General features: G+C 42.4%; 1 protein-coding gene across 1 annotated transcript in view; it reads left to right on the forward strand.

Moving 5' to 3' along the window:
- The first annotated feature begins 2,209 nt into the window (after positions 1–2,209).
- CPE (carboxypeptidase E) overlaps positions 2,210–17,109 on the forward strand; it is a 63,338-nt gene continuing 48,438 nt past the window's right edge. Inside the window, exon 1 of the mRNA XM_081926110.1 lies at positions 2,210–2,733. Coding sequence (XP_081782236.1) covers positions 2,409–2,733 — 325 coding nt within the window. The 5' untranslated portion in view covers positions 2,210–2,408. The remainder of the gene's footprint in view (positions 2,734–17,109) is intronic.

A 17,109-nucleotide genomic window follows, 5' to 3' on the forward strand; every position in this document is an offset into this window, starting at 1 on the left:
TGCTTTGAAGCTCTTGCCCAACAAACCACCTTTCCCCGCAAAATTGGATGTATGTATGTATGTATGTATGTATGTGTGTATATATATTGTTGTTGTTTAGTCATTTAGTCATGTCCGACTGTTCGTGACCCCATGGACCAGAGCACGCCAGGCACTCCTGTCTTCCACTCCCTCCCACAGCTTGGTCAAACTCATGCTGGTAGCTTCGAGAACACTGTCCAACTATCTCGTCCTCTGTCGTCCCCTTCTCCTGGTGCCCTCCATCTTTCCCAACATCAGGGTCTTTTCCACCTCTTCTCATGAGGTGGCCAAAGTATTGGAGCCTCAGCTTCAGGATCTGTCCTTCCAGTGAGCACTCAGGGCTGATTTCCTTAAGAATGGATAGCTTTGATCTTCTTGCAGTCCATGGGACTCTCAAGAGTCTCCTCCAGCACCATAATACATACATATATATATATGTATATGCACAGTGGTACCTCAGGTTACATATGCTTCAGGTTACATACGCTTCAGGTTACAGACTCCACTAACCCAGAAATAGTGCTTCAGGTTAAGAATTTTGCTTCAGGATGAGAACAGAAATCGTGCTCCAGCGGCATGGCAGCAGTAGGAGGCCCCATTAGCTAAAGTGATGCTTCAGGTTAAGAACAGTTTCAGGCTAAGTACGGATCTCCGGAACGAATTAAGTACTTAACCTGACATACCACTGTATATGTATATGTATATGTATATGTATGTGAATATGTATATGTGTGTGTTTGCAATAAGGCTGGGAAATTGCGGCAGAAAGGGCAGGATAATGCTTGAAGCAATGTCATCTCATTTGTTTTAATTGTTCGGAATATTGTATTTTAAAAATTGTTGTAACTTGCCCTGAAACTTCATGGCGAAGGATGGTCAGCAATTCAAATAAGTAATAACAAAGAACGTTCCTGCAAACTTCCTATGAACAAACCAGAATGCTCAGTAACCAGGTAGTCTGGAAGTGACCTTGGAGAGTAGGGCAGTTTCCTATGTGTAAATATAGGCTGAATCGCCACATGTATATAAAAAAATGCTGTGGACATGCTTTTTTTTTTTTTTTTAAAAAAGGTTTAAAATACTGTACTGTACTGTATACCTGTACAGTATATGTAATTTGGCATTAGCTTACCAACACCATCTGGTGTCACGTTTGTATAATGCACTTAAAACACACCTAAAATGTTTTATCTGCAGCTGTACAGCTGACTACTCAACAAACATGTGAAACGAACAGTGACTTTTGAGCATGGGAAAACAGCAGAACCTTGTGGGATGTTAAAGCCCAGTCGCACCCTGATTGTGGCACGCATGGCCAACCTGAATAAAATATGGGGTGTCCCCCCCACATAATCAATCACATGATACGGTGCACACACACCATTTCAATAGCAATGGTCATTAACTGGGGGGGGGGGAGGGGGGAGGTGCCAGGGCCAGATTTAGGCTTGATGAGGCCCTAAGCTACTGAAGGTAATGGGGCCCTTTATATGCCCAGCTGCCCTTTGTCAACAACAAATTATCGCTGTATTTTGTGTTGAATATATGCTGTACGGTAATTTATGGACCTAATAGGTATCTAAAGCCATTTGCACATAACAAAATATGTATTTTATCAAAGTAATTGTTGAACTGAAATACAATTAAGAACTATATTGATATTGAAATAATCATTAAGTTCTAACTTAAAATGATTTTTTATTCAGAACAATTATTTTATTTTTATTTTTTTCTTATATTTTGGAAATGTACATCCAGTTGTTTTTTCCTTGATTTTTTTTTGAGGGGGCCGCAAGAGAGTGGGGCCCTAAGCTACAGCTTGTTTAGCTTATACGTAAATCCGGCACTGGCAGGTCCCCTCAAATATTTTATTGTAGGGGGTGGGGGCAAAGTGACCTCGGCCTCTAGGATATGGTTCCTAGGGTGGCTCGCGTTCTGGCAGGCAGGCAGGCATACATGCACTTCATCCTATGGAGAGGTTTGGGGCATGTGCAGAGGGTCCTGAGAGGCACACCCTCCCGCACCTCTTGACGCGCGCGAGGAAGATTCTGGCGCCAAACCTGCAGGGCGCTGTGCGCCAGGTGGAGAGGGCGGCGCGCGCGCGCGTGGCGGCACGTCACACCTTCGCATCCCCCGCGCGCGGCAGTGGTACATCCTTGCGTCTCCCCCCGGCGGCTGCGGCGCGAGTAGTGCAGTCTGCGGCGCGAGCGCTCTTCCTGGACGGAGCAGGTTTCTCCGCCTGCGGGAGGGGGAGGCGAGCGCAGAGGGAGCGCAGCCCGCGTCGACGCAGCACGTCAAGGCAGCAGCTGAGCGAAGAAGCAGCAGAAGCAGAAGCCCGCATTGCCAGCCGCGCTCGCTCGCCCGCCCGTCCTTCTTCTCCGTCAGGCATGGCGCGGCGAGGTGGGCTCTGGGCGCTGCTGCTGGCGGCGCTCTGCGGCGCGCTGGGCGCCTTCGCCTTGCGGCAGCAGGGCTCCGAGGCGGAGCAGCCCGAAGCGGCAGCGGGCGGCGGCTCGGCGAACCGGCGTCGCCGCCTCAGCCAGGAGGACGGCATCTCCTTCGAGTACCACCGCTACCCGGAGATGCGCGAGGCGATGGTCTCGGTGTGGCTGCAGTGCTCGTCCATCAGCAGGATCTACACCGTGGGCCGCAGCTCCGAGGGCCGGGAGCTGCTGGTCCTCGAGCTCTCCGACAACCCGGGCGAGCACGAGCCTGGTAAGGGAAGCCCCTGACGCAGTGCTGGGGTGGGGGTGTCCTGGGTGGCTCCTCTTTCCTCCACCCCACCGCCCCCATTTTTTCCTTTGCTTTCTCAGGTGGAATAAACAACCTCTCTCTCCCTTGCAAATTCCTGCCTTCTTTCTCAGCATTGAGGTCACCGCGATCCCCTTGATGGCGGTGGGTCTATTTCGGGGATCATGACCTCATGCTGGAAAGAGAGTTAGGAGACCTTTGAAATCCTGGCCATGGTGACCCCCTTTTATGGCAGCGAGGGTACAATGTGCTGTGTTCCCAGTATGGTACAATGTGCTGTGTTCCCAGTACGGTTACGTGCGTACGCAGACCTGGAGACGCATGCAACGGATGCTATGGTGATAATGATAATCTTTCCTGGTAACCAGGCTTTGAGGATCTCTGCCTACACCTTCGCAGCCGTGATTTTGACTCGGCTTAGTGGGCTGGCTGAGCTGCTTGCGTGATGGCAGAGGCCACGTGCGACGTATTTCACCGTGGAATGACTTTGGATGGGCAGCTGAAATCTTCCTGGTTTAAGGGAATTAGTTGGGGAAAGGATTCATCTGTGCTGGCCTTATTGGAGGGGGAAGAGAAGCAGGTAAAGAGCCATTTGGTGGGATGGTTTCTTATAGGCTTGAATCTCCAGATGTCATTGAAGCTGGCCCTCCCATAATCTTCCACCACTGGCCATGCTAGTTGGGATTGATGGGAACTGGAGTCTTAACTACACCTGGAGAGCCACAGGTTTCCAATCCCTGTTATAGATCAAGGTACCAGCGGGTGGCGCTGTGGGTAAAACCTCAGCACCTAGGACCTGCCGATCGCCAGGTCAGCGGTTCGAACCCCGCGGTGGGGTGCACTCCTGTTGCTCGGTCCCAGCGCCTGCCAACATAGCAGTTCGAAAGCACCCCCGGGTGCAAGTAGATAAATAGGGACCGCTTACTAGCAAGAAGGTAAACGGCGTTCCGTGTGCTGCGCTGGCTCGCCAGATGCAGCTTGTCACACTGGCCACATGACCCGGAAGTGTCTGTGGACAGCGCTGGCCCCTAGCCTCTTAAGTGAGATGGGCGCACAACCCTAGAGTCGGACACGACTGGCCCGTACGGGCAGGGGTACCTTTACCTTTACCTTTACCAGCCACATGTCAGGTTGCATAGGAAGGCCTCTGTCTTCAGTCTTTAAAGAGCCAGTAGCCATTGATGGAAAGAAAGCCGTATATGTACCATGACTTGGAAGAGACTAGCTCCATCTCCTTCTGTCTCTCTTTTCACACATGCGTAAGCGCGCGCGCACACACACACACAATGTTAAAAGTGTGACACAGTTCCTCCTATTCAGAGAAATGCTTCTCCACAACAGCTGCTTGATGCAATAACAGTAGTAGCTAAAATTTCTCTGAATGCATGGACCGGTCAAATAATACCCATGCTGGTGTTGCCAGGTTCCATGGTGGCACACAGTGGCCAACAATATTTACAGTACAGTCTGTCTGGTAAGGAAATAGGTTCACACAAAAAGTTATTTATTTGCTTAGTGATTTGTAGCCTGTTTTTCTGTCAAAACAATTCACAAAGTGGAACAAAGTGACAGAATTGTGACATCCTCCTGCCACTTCAAGATATTTACTTTTTTAGCGACAGCCATACCCATTGAAATATTAACCTCTCTCTCCCATCTTCCAGTAGCCTGTGGGTGCCTTGAGACAGGAGGGAGACCAGCTCATTCATTCTAGGGCAATGTAGTGTCATATAACCAGCAACAAAACTACTCCCATCTAGACTCCCACCCTCATAGGGTTGTAATCTATACCGGTTCAGTGTCTCTCACTGAGTGGTACTGAACAACTTTGAAACAAACAAAAGCATTACAACTCAGATTCTCACTTCGGACAGCAAAAACTACCCAATAAGGCTGGCTCAAGACATTTTGGTGCCTGGGGCAAACCACAAAAAGGCACCTCCCTCCCCCCAAAGGAAGAAGTGGGGAGTAAAGATCTGCATCCGAATCTGCTACCCTATGGGTCCTGCCACCTGAGGCAGTCACCTCACCTTGCCTCATGGGTGGGCCAGTCCTGCTACCCAATATTACATCACTTCTTTCTCCTACTTGGATAATACATTCCACAGCACAAACTCAAAGAGGTTGGTGCCCTCATGCAAACTCCACTGTAGTGTGGCAGCAAGCCAGATAGCCATAGATGTTTTTACTATCCTCCTCCTAGAATCAGCAATGAAGTGCTGGCTGGTTGGCATCTAGGAACAGAGTGGGCAAGCAGATGGAATAGCCCGGGATCTCTCACTAGCAACAGCAGTAAAAAAAAATATCAGAGCAAGTCAGCATCCTATTAGTTGTTGAAAACAGAGATCCCTGCAAATATCAAAGCTGCATGAATCAACACATGGGGTAACAGGCAATATAGCAATAGAAGTATAATGATGAGATACCATATGAATGAAAACATTTCCATTTGCCATAGCTTTTGCTGTCTGCCATGGTAGAATGTGGACTTTTTGACCACTTGATTGTTATTTATTGTATTTAATGTTTTCAGTGGCATTACATACTCTGCATTGTATTTTATTATTTGCTTTGAGGTGCCAGCATAACAGAGGGGATATAATTATTTAATCAGTAAATAATGAACATACGATTGTCATATGTCAGACCTGCCAAACGAATATCTAGACCTCTGACAGCATCAAAAGATTCTGATGATAGATGCATACACCAGGCAACAGCGATGATGAATTCTAGAATATATCTCTTACTGCAAGATAGAGCAAATGATAGAATGACACTCAGGATTATACATTGACTGATGAGCACCAGCTGTATAAGAATATATCGAGTTAATTAGGAAATCATTGTATAATAACGGATAACTTCTTCTGTTTTAAAAGCCCTAGGACACTGGGAAACCAATGTGGATTTCTTCCTTGCTTGTACCCTTGAATTATGCCAAGGCTCTGGATTAGGTTCTATTCACTTCAAAGGGACATCAGAGTTTATAGATGACCTTATTTGTTGGCCACAGACAATGTCCTTTATTTTGAAAAGCTTTCTGAGCTCTTGGGGATGGGAAGCTTGAGGTTAATTGTTCTGCTCCTTTTATGATTTTTCATGACATCAGTTCTGTGAGGGCCAGTGCTTAGAGTCTGTATGGAGCATGACATATGACAAGGCAGGGTTCGTCTTCTTGACTTCAGATCTATTATCCCTCAAACTAGCATTTCAAAGGGAAGCTGCCCATTGGCTACTGTGTCGCTTTTAGGAGAGGACAGTTTTTATGATGTCCATAAATGGAAATGCTGGGTCATGTTAACAATATTTGTGAATGGTGAAAATTGTGTTAGGCTGCAGTCTTGTATCTATTTATTTGGAAATAAATCCTATCGAACTCCATGGGGCTTTTTTTTGAGTAGACATGTAGGGGATTGCACTGTTAATGCGTATGTTAATGTGTGAAACTTATTATGTAGTAAGTCTGGGATGGGAGTTGGAATATCATTCTTGTTGAAGCAGTGCTCCTGCTGTCTTTGTCGTCAGCAAGTTGCCTGCTGACATACTGTAATTGTATTGTACTGAAGTACATGGACATATGGAGGCTGAAAAATCTTGGTTGTGATGGGTCTGACATTAAAAAAGAAGAAGCACAACAGAATGTTTTATATTTAGCATTCCTGTTAAAGCAACCAAACATGTCCCATAATCTAAAAGATAAAAAGAGGCTCAGCACTTTCTAAAATAAGTAAACAAGTGCTTTTAGCTATAAACTAAGATTTAGGCTTGCAATATATCAGGAAATAGGAATAAAAAACAAAATGAAATGGATTATACAGCCTCCATGGTATCATCAATGGTACTGATGGACACGTCTCAAAGAACTGATACTATGGCACTAGTCTGCATAAATTAGAGCAAGACTCAGAAGCTGCTCTGCTGCTTTTTTGTGGTAAAGCTACAGAATGTACCAATTGTCCTTCATTGCCTGGAAAACCCAAGTCTTCAAAAGTTTTCTTTTCGTTCTTCCTAGGAAAACCTTGGCTCACCTTAAGATTCAGCCACATGTTCTGTCAAGCCAAAATAGTTCTTAGCTGCTAGCACGGCTTAATCTTTGTTTGGTTGTGTGTGCCTTTGAAAATTCCCAAAGCTGTACCCCTTCTAAGCTGAGCAACAGAATGATTTGACTTTTTAATTTGCCAAAGCTTTATTTTTATTAGAAACTCAGTGTCTTTATACCAAGAGATCAGTGAATTAACCTTGGGTTTTGTGAATAGAGGCTTGATTGTGAGAACTCCCGAATCTATTGGGAGAACAGTGTGGGAGTGATGAATACTGCAAGTGTCAAGAGCTAAGGAAGACATTGAAGGGAAGGAAAAGATCAGGAAGAAAACCTGCTTAGGACCATATGTTTGTGAAACATGCACACCATGTAAGGATGAAGGGGGGGGGACCTGTTTCAAGTATGTGTGTATGTTCACACACATATTTAAAGGGAAATATTCCACAAAACAGCTTATAACATGTTTAAAAATACAAATCCAGGCTTATAAAACAGTTTAGAAACATACAGCAAAACAATAAAATCAAAGCTTAGCAACAGCAGCAATGACTTATCCACACTCCGCTAAACAACCTCCATTTAGGACCCTTCCCTGCCCATTTTATCCCCCCCCCCTTTGAATTTTTGTTAGTATTTCAAATATACATTCCAAAGTGTCACTGGTATCTAGTCTGGCTGTTATACAAAACAGAAAAGGCAATGGTATATGACTCATATTTCTGTTATTCCCATCCCTGCTGAAATTATATGAAGCATGAATTTGTGGGTCTTATCTCTGAGGAGTTCTATAGGGGATGGATCTATGAAGGTTGGAGCCCCAACCCAAAAAAGCGAGAAAGGTATCATATAATAAGGCACTACTTCATTACAGGCTGAATGCAGTTTATGCAGAAGACTTTGCTGCATTGAAATAATTTCTGTACATTAAAATGTTTCAGCTTGTAAATTAACCATCATACAACCATGCTAAAAACCTATGTCGTTGTGGGTTCCTCATTGTACTCAACATTTCTAGATTACTTGTTCTGCATGATTTTGCACTTTAGGGGCATCACACCATATTTTGGAGCTTAGGAAGTGGCTGAGAATTATGTTGCAGGGTAAGAGCCTTTGCTAGCACAAACCATGGCAGTTTCAATAGATTTCTGCCAGCACAAGAATTGGGTCAGCCTAGGTCTCCATCCGAAACCATGGAAATGGTGTTTGAACCTGAGGGGAAATTGCCACTTTGAAGGTAAGATTTGAACTTGGGACTGTCACTTCCCGGAGAAGATAGCTTGTAGATGCAACTATGGATGTTTTTAGATTCTTGCACCAGGCTCTGCTATTTCAAGAGATGCTGAAGTCAGATTAGAAGGTCAGTTTCCACAAAGCTTATTCTAGTTGCATTTTTAAAAGTGGTTTTAAAAAGTAGTTACATCCCACCTTGTTTCTAGAATAACAACAGGCACACTTAGAACATACATTTAAAGCATTGTGATACCACTTTAAACATTCATGGCTTCCCCCAAAGGATTCTGGGTGTTTGCTAAGGGTGCTGCGAGTTGTTAGGAAACCATCTATTCCCTTAGAGTTCCCTGTGAAGTGGGGTTGGTCATTATACCACTCTGGGAATTGCATTTCTGGAAGGGGAACAGGGGTCTTCCACCAGCCCTCAGCACACTTATCAAACTAAAGCTCCCGTAATTCTTTGGGGGAACCAGAGACTATTTAAATGGTATCATAGTGCTTTCACTGTTTGATGTAAACGTGGCCAATAGGTTAAGTACTCTCTGGAAGGCCGGTAAGTTTGTTAGACTGATAAGTTAACAAATCTGGTCAGCTGTTGCAGTCATACATAATGTACATGTCTTCTGTCTGAGTGCATACTTCAGGGAGCTTAGATTTCATAAACAAGCTATACATAAATACACACACACACACACACATATATACAGTATGGGTTTATGTTGTTCTTAATCGTCTTGCAAAACTTAGAAAGCACAAATTAATACAGTTGTTGCTCTTCTGTTTGATTTATTGAATGACACTGAATAAGAATGCTGCTTGTTAAATATTGTGACCTATGCTGATTCTTGGAGGAGGTCTGGAAAAGGAAGAGGCTTAGCCTGCCTGCTAAAACCTATGGCGTATAGATCTATGCCTCACTTTGTGAATATGCACATGAGCATATTTTGTATCATGTATGTCAAGCTGAACTTTGAGAGGATCATTTAGGCCTTAAAGTGAGCCTCCAATTGTTCATTGGCAACAGAGGCTTGCTATCACCGCCAATCAGCTGACTGCGCTACAAAGTTCCCTAGTAGGGACTCCATTGTGCACCGAACCCCCCCACCCAAAGCAGATCTTGAAGTTGGCATGAATCAGCTGATTGGCGGTGACTTCAAGCAACACTTGAATCAGCTTGGCTCATCCTTTCGTGCAAGGGGAAAATGAATCACCTGACAGCATGGTGAAGTCAGGTGGTTGATAGGTGGGTGCCTACCCCCACCCCACCTGCAAGAGTGGCCAACTGTGGGTGAAGGAACCCAGGAACTCAGGAACCCATGATCTGGCTGCTAGATAGAAAAGTTCCAAAAATAAAAATTGCATCGGATTGAGCTGCAGTTTATACATGGGATTTTTTTTTAAAAAAGCAGCAATCTTGGACATATTTGAAAGGTAATATTGCATTGTATTATAGTGTGACCAAGAAATTGAACCCTGGATGAAGAAAGAAAGGGCAGGACCATACATATAGGGCCATAGAGTAAATTTCAGTGACTGCAGTCACTAGGGGTGAAGAAAGCAGATAGAGAGAAACATGTTGAGGTATTGATTAGATTGCACAAGCAACTAATCTGATTTCCAGAAGGCATCCCAGTCCCAGGAAAACAAGAAGTTACCTTATACAGACCATTGGTTTATCTAGCTCAGAGCTGTCAATAGTATACTAACTGTCAGCAGCTCTCAAGGGTTGCAGGCAGGAGTCTCTCTCAGCTACACCCAGAGATGCTGGGGATTGAACCTTGGACTTTCTGCATGTAAAGCAGGTGCTCTTCTACTGAACCATGGCTCTTCCCTAAATATTTCCACAAAAACCAGTGTTTTGTGTGCCAGCATAAAGTTACTTTAGGGTTGGCATATTTGGACGTATTGTCACACAGCTCTAGAATATTGCTGTTGAAACACCATGTCCTCCTGAGGACTAATGGACTGGTGTCATTCATAATATATATATTAGTTTTAACATTTTCCATAACATCCATATTTTATATCTTTTCTTTTTTACAACTTCATTTAACCTTCAGGCCTCCTCCCTTCCCTCCATGGATTTCTAAAATCATGGGGTCAAGTATGCTTCCCGACTTTAATTCTGACCACCCTTTTAATATACTCCAGGGTGGCCTTTTAGCTCACCACTGCTTGTTAGTTAATAGAGGTTTACTCAGCAGATATTAAAATAAAATACAGTGTGTTCGCACTCTTTGTAGCTTGTAGAAAACTTCCTGCAGCTCACCACAGCTGGGATTGACCTAATGGACTGGTGTCTTGAATTGGTTGTAAGAAAAGTTTTTCTTTCTTAAAAAAACCTCAACAACATAAAACCCTTTATTTAAATACCCTACAAAGTATACATTAGAGACAAGAATAGTTCTCCAGGAACAGATCTGGCTTATTGTGTCATTCTTTTAAAAGTATCTTGGCAAATCTTGAAAACCAATTATGCACTTAAAAAAAATACAGAGTGGCTTTTTTCCTAGACTCTTCTCCTAGAGCTGCTAAATGTTAAAAATGGGAGAATGCCAGCTTTTGCTTGGCCAAAAGTCTTTGATGGTTTATTGAATGCTAGCAAAGGATGATAGATTTTTTGTGTGAAAAATGTAACTGGACTACAGAGTTCCTATTTACTGTGCCCTTTCTCAGAGATAAGTAAAACAAAAATGTAGACCTCAGGAACAAGTTGCCCCACAACACCTTGTCTGAAGAACTTACATGATCACAGGCTATATCTTGATTGGAATTTGCTAAATGTAGTTTTGATGCTGCAGCTTATTTTGACCAACGATATAAAGGGGTCATATAAGCTGTAGTTTCCATTGCCTCACAAAAAAGTAATAAGTTGTCTTACTCATCCGTATCGATGTTGCTTCTCTGTAATCAATGGTTTGTGTCTTCCTTTTGCTAATCGGATCAAAGCATGACTGATGACTTAAATTATCTCATCTGGATTCTTCACAGCATTGCATTTCACACCAGCAACATGAATCACAGCAATTGAGGCAGATGATGTGCAAGAAAAGAGGAGAGTGACTTATCTATAGCATACTGCATTGCCTAGATAATGTAAGGCTCCTCATGGCAGAGGACCCAGAAATTGTAGGGATATGCATGTGGGGATATGTAGGGAGTTTCCATGTCCTAGTGGTTTAAAAGTCAAATGCTGCCTTAGTCTGGAGGGTTGTTACTTTTGGCAGTCTTCCCTGGGATGCCTGGATTAAGTTATGATTCTGAAAACCTACAACATAAAGTGGCTTGGGACTATGTTGTCTGAAACAATTGCATCTTCGCTGTGGCCTTTCCTTGGCATCATTCTCACATTCTGAAGTAATATGCTGAATTATATTAAGTTGTCATGCACAAGGCACGAGAGGCTCAAAGCAATTTATTTATTTTAAAATTATTTTTATTTGCCATTCTCTGGAGGTTTATGGTACCGCTACATTTTCCATGTTGTTCACTTATTGTTATCTCCGATTACTTTTTATTCTGACTTCCTCTGGTGGTAACTGACAAGAGCCCTGTTGGATCAGTCCAGCATCCTGTTTCATACTGTGGCCAACCAGAGGCCTTTGGGAAGCCCATATAAAACAGACCATGAAAGCAATAGCTCTTGTCTGGTGTTCCCAGCAAATAGTAATTTGTAGGCATACTGCCTAGGAATCAGAGGCAGGCAGTGACTTTAACTAGAGTTGTAGAATCTGATTACATTTTGGTCAGTCCTGGCTCTTGTACCATGGATGGTTTCCATGCTCAGTTGCTTTTCTTGGTGAGAAAATAGAGATGATGACTGTATACACATTCTCCTTTTTTTGACGGATTCTGCTGTAATCTACAGCCTTCTCTGTCTCCGAAGCCCAAGCGTGGGGGAATGGAACATAGCAGCAGTCAAACAGCATCATTCCTGATACAGCTGTTGCGGCTCAGATATTTCCTGGTACTTATAAATAGTGGCATTCAGTTGTATGTCATTTTTATTCACCTAGCTACAGAAATTCCATGTGCATACAACAATGTTTTGTTCTGCTGTAGTTATCTGGCTTGCTCGTCAGTGAAAATTAAGCATGTCTGAATCTTGTGTGTGTTTTAAAAACTAGAATCTAGTTACTAGGTGTTGGCTTATTTAGCATTCTTCAGTGTTTGAAATGAGTTGATCTCACTTGGTGCGGAGCATAAGGGGTCGGCTTTCTATTAAATGTAGCGCTTAAGCATGGGGCTAAAAACCTGCCATTTGGCATAAATATAGGACAAATGCAGTTTCAGTCAAAACCAGAACCCAAGTAAAATGCTTTGCAGCGTCTTCAGCAAAGGGGAAAAAAAAAGATTCTGTAGGCTGAAAGCCACATGCTTTGCAATTGGTTGATCAACCTGTCCACCAGTAGTTTTTTATCATCATCTTCTACTTTTAACATGTTGGCATTGTCTGACTTCCCCATCATAATTCTGATCACCTTACCTGACTTGCATTTGTATTGCTCTACCTCTAGCTGAACCAATCACTGGTATGTGGTCCTCAAGCTGAAAAAGGTCCTCCCCCCGGTATATGTGATGGAGGGCATTTCCATCTCAACATATCTTCATTGTAAGGGAAGCTGCAGGCATGGTGCTTGAAATAAAGGATCTGTATGTGCTGTGGAGCTTTAATGCCAAAAGAGGCACTTAAAGTAAGGAACACTTGGCAACTCTCTTAGGACGTAAGCTGGTGCATGAGGACAAAGAATGAGTCCTTTGGGGATATCTTAAAATGTCTGAAAATTACATGTGAGTAAAATTTAAACATGACTCAAGAAGATATATTCCAAAGGTCTGTATGGGATGTTACAACAGCTGAGGGGCTTGAATATTCATGCGCTATTATTGTGCTCTCCAATGTGGGGTTTGGGGCTGCACTTTGACCGTTTCTGCTACAATCAAAGCACTTAAGCAAACTCCCTTTCCCCCAAATCTCTTGTAATATCTAAATAATCTTTTACTCACTTAAACTCCCCAGCGATTCAAAGGGCCTTGTTGAGTTCAACTTACAGCAACATTTTTCTTTCTCACTGGTGAAGCCATAAAAATGTGTACGCTGAGTACTTTTTAAAGAAGGGGTTTTTTTTTATAGGGAATGGGTGTATTTCCTGCATTTGGCAATAAATGTCAGTTTAATTTACAAAAAGTTGTAAAATGTTTTGGAAGTGCACTGGAATCTCTACCTTTAAAGGGATGCTTTTTCAAAACAAAAAAGATGTTAGCAAATAATTGGCTCAAAGAAAAGGAAAGGCTGCCATTTTAAGAAAGTGCTTTAACATTATTTTTAAAGATGCTTGTGGGTTCATCCAAAGGTTTTATCTTTTGCAGTTATTTTTCAAATTGATGGAAAACAGAGATACTTGGATCTGTGAAAATTCCAAGGCTAAAGCATGTATACAGATGTTCACGCAAACATTTTCATTAAACAAGACAAGATATAGTGAACATATTTGTTGTTTATAGTGGCTTCAAAAATTGGTGCTTCAAATACGACCATGTTGCTATTTTACAGACTACCATTCAGGTTAACAGAAGAGGCAAGCATGATTATATGCATCAATTTGAGTTGACTTCTGTGGCCTATTTATTTGCTATTGTAATTGTAGGAATGTTGATGCTACAGTGTAACATCTTGTTTTGGTGTGTTACAATATGCTAGATTGTTCCTCCAATAGATAGTAAACTTAATAGAGGCTAATAAAAGAATCACTTTAAATTAAAGGAACTCTGTGCCAAAGAGAGATAAGTACCTTACTTGGAAAATTCCTCCTTGTGTGCTAAATACCACCCATGCAGAGCTACACTAGAAGTATATAGAAAGTAATCATTTGTTCTAGTGAAGCACTTGGCTCTTAGGCTAAGCTTGTTGCATGGGTTTTAACACTGAACAGATTCTCTAGAGAAGTTTCTGACCTTGCCAGAAGGATTGGATTCAAAGACTTTATATACTCTTTTCATATTTCCTAAGATTTTCCCCAAGCAGCATGTTGTAAAAACATTATTGAACCTCTTCAAACGTTGTGAGTATCAGTGCTAGAAGGAAAATGGGGTGGGAGTAAGAGAAGATGGAGACCAACATGAAGGTGTGTGTGTGTTTAGGTGAAGGTGAAAGAAGAGGACTGGAAATTTTCCTATTGAAAGCTTGCACACTTTTTAAAGAATCCTGGAGCCTTTCTCCTTCAAACTGTTTGATGGTGAAATAAGAGCCTTGGAAGGTGGTAGATGACAAAGACTGGGTGGCCGCCTCTCAGGGGTGATGTAGTGGTGGATTTTGTCCTTTGGCACAGGTTTGACTAGATTGGGTTTCTCAAGCTATGGTCTCACATCAGTTGCATTAAGTATTCACATATAATGCATTTTTAACTGTATTTTTATTACTTCTTTGATTTATTATATTGTATTTTATTGCATTATAATTTGAATTGTATGGGATTGTGGTATAATAAAATACAATATGTAAGAAATAAAAAAGAAATAAAAGAAGCAATAAAACCATTAAAAATCATACAGCATATAGCAGAGTACATTACAATTTCCGCAACAGGCAAATAAATAAATAAATAAAAATTAAGTGGTCCACCAAGTTCCTTGGCAATTTTCAAGTGGTTTGCAGGGGAGAAAAAGTTTTAGAACCAATGGAACTTCCAGTTTTATGATCTAGCTTGTAAAAAAACATGGGGGTCAGAGTGTTTGTTACTCATGACTGCTGTGCAGATTATGTTCGTTTCCCTGAGGCTTTCAAGGCTGCAGCTCAAAAAGAAGTAAAAGAAGGTTTCATAATAATAGTTAAACTTGGTGGATTGTGTCCAGTGTTTACTCATTGACTTTGCACTTCCACAACTCCATTCCAGTTGCATTTAATAGAATTTGAGGCTCCGCTAATTTGGGAGAATGTGGTTGTACTTGTATACCGTACTTATGATATGTTGTGGGACTTTTGTCCAGCTAAGAAAGGTGAGTTATTTCCAGATGGATCTAGGGGCCAAATGAGGCATGGCATTACAGATTTGTGACTGGATCCTCTCATGATGTGAGCCTTTGTTTCTATAACTCCTAGTAATCTGAATGTGCACCCTTTTAGCTTTTCTGTACCTCTGATGTGTTGCCGGAGAGCAATATTCTGCCACTATTTTATGTGTTCCCTCACACCTCGACTCTAAAACAGGAGTGGGAACTCCTCCAGATGTAGTTTGCCCTCCAGATGTAGTTTGACTCTCAACTTCCATCTGCTGCAACCAGCATGACCAATAGCCAGGGTTGGGAGTTGTAGTCCTGCAGCGTATGAAGGGCCAAAGATTCACCACTCCCCCTGTAAAGGTTTCCTTTTGCCTGAGAAAACGAGCAAGTGAGGATCAAGAGCACAGGGCAGCTCAGGCTGTAGGCGTCTCACCAAAACTCTCTCTTGGAAATGGACACAGGAGTAGAGCATAGTGGCAGAATCGCTATTCAGGTGGCATGGGATCTTATATAAGCATGTAACCTTCCTCAGGCTCTCTATTCATCTGTATATATTGTGGATATTTTGTTTTTTTTGTTAATGGCATTAGTTGCGAGATTTTCATACCTGAGAGTAGGTGTTCTTGAAGCCAAGTCACGGAGAGTTAGGAGCCTGATTTTTTTGTATGGTGTACTGTGATGCTGGCTGCATTTCCCTCTGCAAACAGACTCTTTCTGTCTCTTTCTGACAGATGGAGCAAATCCTTTTTTTCCTGTGGAAAATTTGTGGCACTTGCAGAATCCTTCTCTTCTTTCCCTGCCCTCCCGAGTTTGAGAAGCCCCATTTAAGCCACGCAGAATGTTCCTTCTCTGATTTATGATTTTGCAACAGCTGATATCAGTTCAGCCTCATGTCACAAGGCGTGCCATATGGAAACTGATAACTGCATAAATCTGCATAGGAAAAACGAATCCAGGCTTTCCTCTCAGTAAAATCTCTTGAAATGTAGTTTCCAAACACAGGAGAAAATATACCTGGTTGCATTAGTAGTGTTGGAAAAGAGGTACTTGGACTCACGCAGGCCCATATGACTTGAAAATTGTGGAACTGTCTGAAATAGAAGTTGCTATGGTTACAGAGAGGATTAGCCGGCTGAGGCTGCTTCCATTGGTCTGCGACTAGCACAAGTTGCTTGTTTGAGTAGCATTAAAATGTTGTCTCCTGCTGCTTTTATGTCAAGACCATCTGGTGTAGGCAGTATTTAAAGGTGCAGCCCTGCTCTGAAAAACGCTGGGCAGCATGGTGTGTTTTTTAATTTGTTGTAAATGGAGCTTATGAGGTTCACAGGTTTTCAAAGGGGGGAATGACACCTTAAAAGATTCTCAGTACGTGTATAATAGCAAAACATGCTATTGGCACAGCAAGCTGCCACGGTGCCTATTATGTTGACTGCACACATATGTACTCCTGTTTATTTCTTGGAGGTGCCACCTGTTTAATCAACTAGTATTTAAAATGTCTTTACATGTAGGAAATCTCTGTATATAAATTATTCTGGTACATGGAATTTGCTGGCAGTTAAGGAGACAATTTTTGCTGTTGGAGGCAATATATCTCTGAATGCCAGATCTTGCTTGCCAGCTAATGGCTGGCCTCTGTGAACAGAACGCCAGAGTAGATGGGCTCTTCTTATAGTTTCAGGATTTTGCTTTAACTGATTCCTTTAGTGTGAGAGATGTTACCTCTTCATGTTTATTTATAAAGATCATACAGTTCTTCAACTCTGATTTACATCAGGTGCTTTTGGATTTCCACAGATTACCCCCCCCCCCCGTTTTGCTTTAGTGATTTATGCTATAGCAATTCATTATTCCCAAGAATGTAAAAATAGACGATTGGTTCCAGTAATACCCCATTCTAAACAAAAGCAGATCCCATCAGATTGCACAGAAAAATGTGCTCTTGGGGCCAAAGATTGTGTTATATATCTTGCACTAGGTGATTTTCAGGAGGTTAGCACGAGTGTAAGACAACAGAGAATTCAGCCCTCTGCATTGAAACTCAGCCAATTTAAATTCAAATCTTG

Source organism: Podarcis melisellensis, assembly GCF_964234715.1.
Source record: "Podarcis melisellensis genome assembly, chromosome: 9".
NCBI classification, from domain to species: domain Eukaryota; kingdom Metazoa; phylum Chordata; class Lepidosauria; order Squamata; family Lacertidae; genus Podarcis; species Podarcis melisellensis.